Source organism: Pinus tabuliformis, chromosome 3_2, assembly GCF_031772625.1.
Source record: "Pinus tabuliformis cultivar Carrire ecotype Pingquan chromosome 3_2, CPIR1, whole genome shotgun sequence".
NCBI classification, from domain to species: Eukaryota; Viridiplantae; Streptophyta; class Pinopsida; order Pinales; family Pinaceae; genus Pinus; species Pinus tabuliformis.
The window spans coordinates 326,070,508-326,075,953 of record NC_142302.1 but is presented as its reverse complement, the minus strand read 5'-3'; the positions used below and the strand labels follow the sequence as shown (position 1 = coordinate 326,075,953).

Sequence of the window (5,446 nt, the reverse complement as noted above, 5' to 3'; positions counted from 1 at the left end):
TCTGGTTTCCATAATGCCCGAGGGTCTGATACTCCTCGTTCTCTGATTGCCAAGACTGGTCGTTGTTCTCTTATGTCGTTCAATGGAACCCTCAACTCTTACCCGGATTATGAGCTCGCTCAATGCCCTCATAATCGACCCTCTTTGATTATATAGCAAATTCCTTGCCTCAGAGAAACAGCAGTGACCGGTTTTCGAATGCCGCCGGTCACTCTCCGGTGAACCACTCCTCCCAACCATCTTATCATTATTCATTCCCTCTGATGTGAAGTCAGGCGAACTGCCACCATCGCCATTCATAGTTCGAACATTAATAATCTTTCGTTGTGTGTACTTATGCCTAACCACTCCTTCCGCCACCGCTGTACTATCACCAAAATCCTGATCCTTCATCCTGCTGCTTGCTATGATGATTTTAACGAATCCCGATTGCACCATATTCTTACAACGGGGTCTCCACGACACCCTGTTAATCCAACTCACTGGTCCGTGCATTGTCATTTGTGGCGTGATCATGATCAACCTTAATTAGGTCCGCCAACTCCTTCCACTCCCGGTTTCCTTCCACGGCTCTCCACTGGCTGTCAATTGAGCTGCCACGTCCACTGCAGCCCCAATTAGCCAACCAATCCACTACCTGATTCCCTTTTCGACGAACATGGCTGATGATTCTATAATCGATGCGTTTAATCAAGCCTGCAATTTCTTGAACAATGCCTGCAGTCCGCCAGCTTTTGGTTACTTTCTCCCAACCCTGCCCATTATTGAGCCTCCTCAGCATGTCCACAACAATCTTCGAGTCCCCTGTAATTTCCAGATTGGTATAGCCATTCCTGATGGAAATTCGTAATCCTTGATGCAGGGCCCAAAACTCGGCCTCGTTATTGGTCATCTGTCCCCCCCATTCTGCATAGATCCACCTTACTTGATTATTGTTGTCTCTGAAAATCCCCCCAAAGCCAGCTTCACCCGGGTTGCCCTTCGAGGCCCCGTCGAAGTTAAGTTTAACAAATTGATCTCTCGGGTAAGTGAACTTCTCTGGGCTCTGAGTTCTCATATCATGGCTAGCCGAACATTTAAAGTGAACCATCTCTAGTTTTAAATTTAGTTTGTTTAGGATTTCTTGTTCGTCTGGGGTAGTCTTCCAGTCATCACTCTCCCACTTATCGACTAGGATAGTCTCCCGCGTACTCTCAACCACCTGCTCCCAAATTACTTCTGGATCTTTAGCCGAATTCTGAAATATCCTCCTATTTCGCTCCTTCCAGACTATCCAAAGAATAAAGGTAGATATCAGATTCCAAGCCCTCTGGACAACCCTGCATTGAAAGGTTTCCTTGTTCCACTGGAAAACTACATCATTAAATTCTCTGATGTTAATTCCTGGTTTATTGAACAGTCGTTTGGTAATCATCCAGAGTTTCTCTGCATATGGACATCGGACCAACAAATGATCTCTAGTCTCATCATCATTGTTGCACAGGTAACATCGTGAAGGGCCGTTGAATCCCTTCTTTCGGATACGATCCCAGGTCAGAATTTTGTTTTTTGAGGCTAGCCAAACAAAAATGGACACCTTTGGCCACCAGTTTCCTTCCCATATTGTTTTCCATTCCCAATTCCTGTCACCTTCGTTTTGAGACTCCATTAGAAAATAAGCCTCTTTGGTTGTAAATGTCCCCTTCATTGAGTTCCCCCACCGGAGGATGTCTTTCCCATGACGAACTCTGAGTTTCCTTGATCCCATTTCTTTCCGGTAAAGATCTTGGAGATCTGAGTTAAGTTCCCGATCCCATTCTGTCGGTTCCTCCCAGACTCTCCATCCCTCCGACAAGTCATTTACCTTCCAATAATCCTTTACCCTCGTTCTGTTACCTGCAATTCTATCACGGACCTGGAGGAGGTTTTGAATGTTGTTCAGTCTTTCTCGTTGTTGCCAACTATCTTCCCAGAAGTTGGCCTCTGAGCCTCCCCGGATTTCCCAGAAAGTATGTTTGTCAATAAGATCTCTGTTTTGAGAGGCTAATTCCCAAATAGTGGAGCCTCTGGGGATTTCCTGTTGCCTTAAGATATCTACCGGAGAGTTTGGCATTCTGTATTTAGTCCTCCAAATAGATTTCCATAGATCATTTCCACCCCTGAGCCATCTCCACCACAGCTTGGCTCCCAGGACCTTGTTTAGAATTTCCGGGTCTCTCAAACCCAAACCTCCTTTCTCTTTTCTTTCGGTGAGCTGGCTCCACGAGACCAGCGCCCATTTTTTCTTTTTATCAGATCCACTCCATATGAATTTCCTTATGATTTCCCTGATTTTTGCACATACCCCTGCTGGGGCAGCCATAATCGATAATGGGTAGATAGGGATAGCCTGAAGGACCGACTTGGCAAGAACAACTCTGCCAGCAATGTTCAGAACTCTGAAGGCCCAATTTGCAACCTTGTTGTTAAGTTTATCCAGAACCCCTTGCCAGTTTTTCAGCTTTTTAGAAGTGAAGTCTAGAATATTACCCAGATATTTGGTAGGTAATTCCCCCCTTTTGAATCCTAAAATTCTGATTAGATGGGACTTAACCTGTTCCATTGTGTTGAAGATGAAGATGCAGGATTTATCTTTATTGATTTCTAACCCAGAGGCCTCTGTAAACAGATCAAGGATTCTCCTTAGATGTTGGACTTCTCTTACCGTTGGTTCCCCAAACAACATAATGTCATCAACAAATTGTTGATGAGTCAGGGGCAAGTTGTTTCCCCAAATTTGCAGTCCTTTGATTCTATTTGCTGCTCTTTCTTGTTTGATGAATCGCCCTAGTCCTTCAGCGGCAAGAATAAATAAAAATGGGGACAAAGGATCTCCTTGTCGAATCCCTCTAGAGGCGTTAAAAGTTTTTGAAGGGCTTCCATTAACCAAGATAGAGAAGTGAGGAGTGGAGATCAGGTTGTGGATCCATGCAATCCATCTTTGGTGAAAACCAAATCTTTCAAGGACAGTAGCTAAATACTTCCAGTTTAGTCTATCATATGCTTTGGATAAATCTAATTTTATCATCATTCCTTTTTGTTTTTTAACTTTTAAGGAGTGGATAACCTCCTGAGTTACAACAAGACCATCAAGAATCTGCCTGCCTTCCACAAAACCCGTTTGTTCAGCCGAGATTAAATTGTCCAAAAGGGGTTTTAATCTTTTGGCAATCAGGGAAGTGATCATTTTGTAAATGACATTACAAAGTGCTATAGGTCTGAAGCCACTAGCCTCTTCTAGGTTGTCTCCCTTAGGAATAAGAGCATAAAAGGTAGAATTAAGAGCTGGCCATACCTTTTGATTTATTCTTGATTCTTCCACAAGATCCAGAATCTCTCGACCCAAGAAGTGCCAGCCTGCCTGGTAAAAGTCCACAGTGAAGCCGTCCGGCCCAGGAGCTGTCCCTTTCTTCATTGTCTTCACGACTTCCTCCAACTCTTCTAAGGTCACGGCCCTCATAAGCGCTTTATTTTGGTCCTCAGTGACCAGGCTGGGGATAGCAGAGCAAATCTCCTGTATGGCTCCCGTTCTATCGATTTGAGGTTCTGTTAATATCTCCCTGTGGTGATCCATCAAGACTTGTTCAATTTCGTTCTGCTCTACCACTCTTTCCCCGTTTTTGTCCTTGATCGATAGGATCCTGTTTCCCTGCCTGTGCTTGACCATAGCCTGGTGGAAGAATTTAGTGTTTCTTTCCCCCTCCCTAAGCCACTTTATCCTAGATTTTTGGCGCCATAGGATCTCCTCTTGCTTTCGTCTCTCTTCCAGTCTACCAAGGATTACCCCTTCCTTGTTGATGCTTTCCTCCGTTCTTCCTTCCAAAATTATCTTCTGTTGAAGATCTGCCATTTCCCCTTCTAGATTTTGTTTATCCTCCAGAATGTTGCCAAATTCCTCCTTGTTCCATTTTTTTATTTTTCCTTTCAGCTCTTTCAACTTTAGCTGGAACGTGTGCATTCTACATCTGCCCTGACTAGTATTTTGTTTCCACCAGTTCTCAACTTTCTTGATGAACTCCGGGTCCCTTAACCAGAAGGCTTCAAATCGGAAAGGCCTTTTCCCCTGAATCCTCTTGATGTCAACCTCTAATCGGATCGGCCAGTGGTCAGATCCCAGAGATGGAATGATCTTGGCTTCCACAAAAACATCTTTGTTCATGATGGCTTCAGAAACTAAAAATCTATCCAATCTAGATGCAATTTGGTTTTTTCCTCCCCTTCTATTGTTCCACGTGTATGTCCCATTAATGGTCTGGATATCCACAAGCCTGAGCTCCTCTATCATCTCATTAAAACTGTCCATGAGGTGATCCCTCCTCCTAATCCCTCCTTTTTTCTCTTCCAAGGATCTAATCAAGTTGAAATCTCCACCAATAATCCAAGCAGCTTCAGGGTAAAGTTTACGGACTGATTTGAGACTGTGGATGAACTGCTCCTTTTTCCCAGGGGTAGGAGGACCATAAACCCTTGAAATAACCACCTGTTGCTTGGTTCCTACTATCCTCCCCAGCCCAGAAAGGATTCCACTCATACTGGCCCAGTTATCTATGATGATTTCATTTGGGTTCCACAGAACTGCAATTCCTCCTGCAAAGCCTATTGCATCTTGCCCAATCACTTGATATGGTAATCTGCTTTTTTCTATTATTTCTTCAAGCTGCTGAACCAAAATCTTTGTTTCCTGTAAGATCATAATACTAGGTTTCTCTTTTTTCAACTTATCCTTCATATACCTTTGTTTACCTCTACTGTTCAAACCCCTAATATTCCAACTGATAACTATCATTTAAAACTTTTTGTATGAGGGGAAGAATACCTCCGACAGAGGTATCACCTTACCTGAGTTTATCAATATTTCTCCCACCGTCTGGATCGTTTCACTCATTGTTTTCCGGCCTCCTTTTCTGCTGTTTTTGCCAGAGCCGCCCATTCCTTTATCTTCATTCCCCTGCGCACTTTCTAACATTGCTGGTTTATCCGGGGGCTCTCCTTTTTTCTCTTTGTATTTCTGGAAAACTTCCTTATACAGCTGTTTTTGTTTTTCAGGTATGAACCTGCTATCCAAATACTTCCATTCCTGAAGTAGCCGTCTCATGATTTTCTCTTCTTCTGCTTCATTTTCAAGTGGGTTTTCCACTTCCATCTAAGATGCCAGTTCTGTTTCTGTTGACTTCTCCTCCGATTTTTCTCTATTGGTTTTGCTTATAGTTGTTCCTTTTCCTTTCTCCTCTCCAGCTATTTCCATTGGGGTATTTTCCGGATCCTCATCATCTTCCAGGTTTACTTCATATTCTTCATCTTCGCTCTGCAGTACCTGAAATTTATTCTGATTTCTTGTTTGACTGGGTTGCTTTTGAGGTTGGGTCTTTGGTCCCTCTTTATTCTGTCTCCTCTTCCTGACTACCTGCTGAAATCCTCTCTCCGGATC

General features: G+C 43.5%; 1 protein-coding gene across 1 annotated transcript; it reads right to left on the bottom strand.

The window, feature by feature from the left end:
• Window positions 1-469: 469 nt before the first annotated feature.
• Window positions 470-5,161, bottom strand: LOC149180837 (uncharacterized). Its single transcript, XM_089414006.1, has 3 exons — window positions 4,835-5,161; window positions 3,086-4,699; window positions 470-2,572 (listed from the first exon to the last, which is right to left on the bottom strand). The coding sequence occupies exons 1-3, from the start codon at window positions 5,159-5,161 to the stop codon at window positions 470-472; spliced, it is 4,044 nt and encodes a 1,347-aa protein (XP_089270132.1).
• Between the last annotated feature and the right edge of the window lie 285 nt (window positions 5,162-5,446).

Bases quoted from the DNA above. Each gene is read 5' to 3' on its own strand.
- LOC149180837 (XM_089414006.1), bottom strand. From the start codon at position 5,161: ATGGAAGTGGAAAACCCACTTGAAAATGAAGCAGAAGAAGAGAAAATC. The intron at 4,700-4,834 runs GTATTCTTCCCC...ATGATCTTACAG, and splicing joins AGGTGATACCTCTGTCGGAG to GAAACAAAGATTTTGGTTCA. The intron at 2,573-3,085 runs GTTATCCACTCC...ACAATGGAACAG, and splicing joins GTCTTGTTGTAACTCAGGAG to GTTAAGTCCCATCTAATCAG.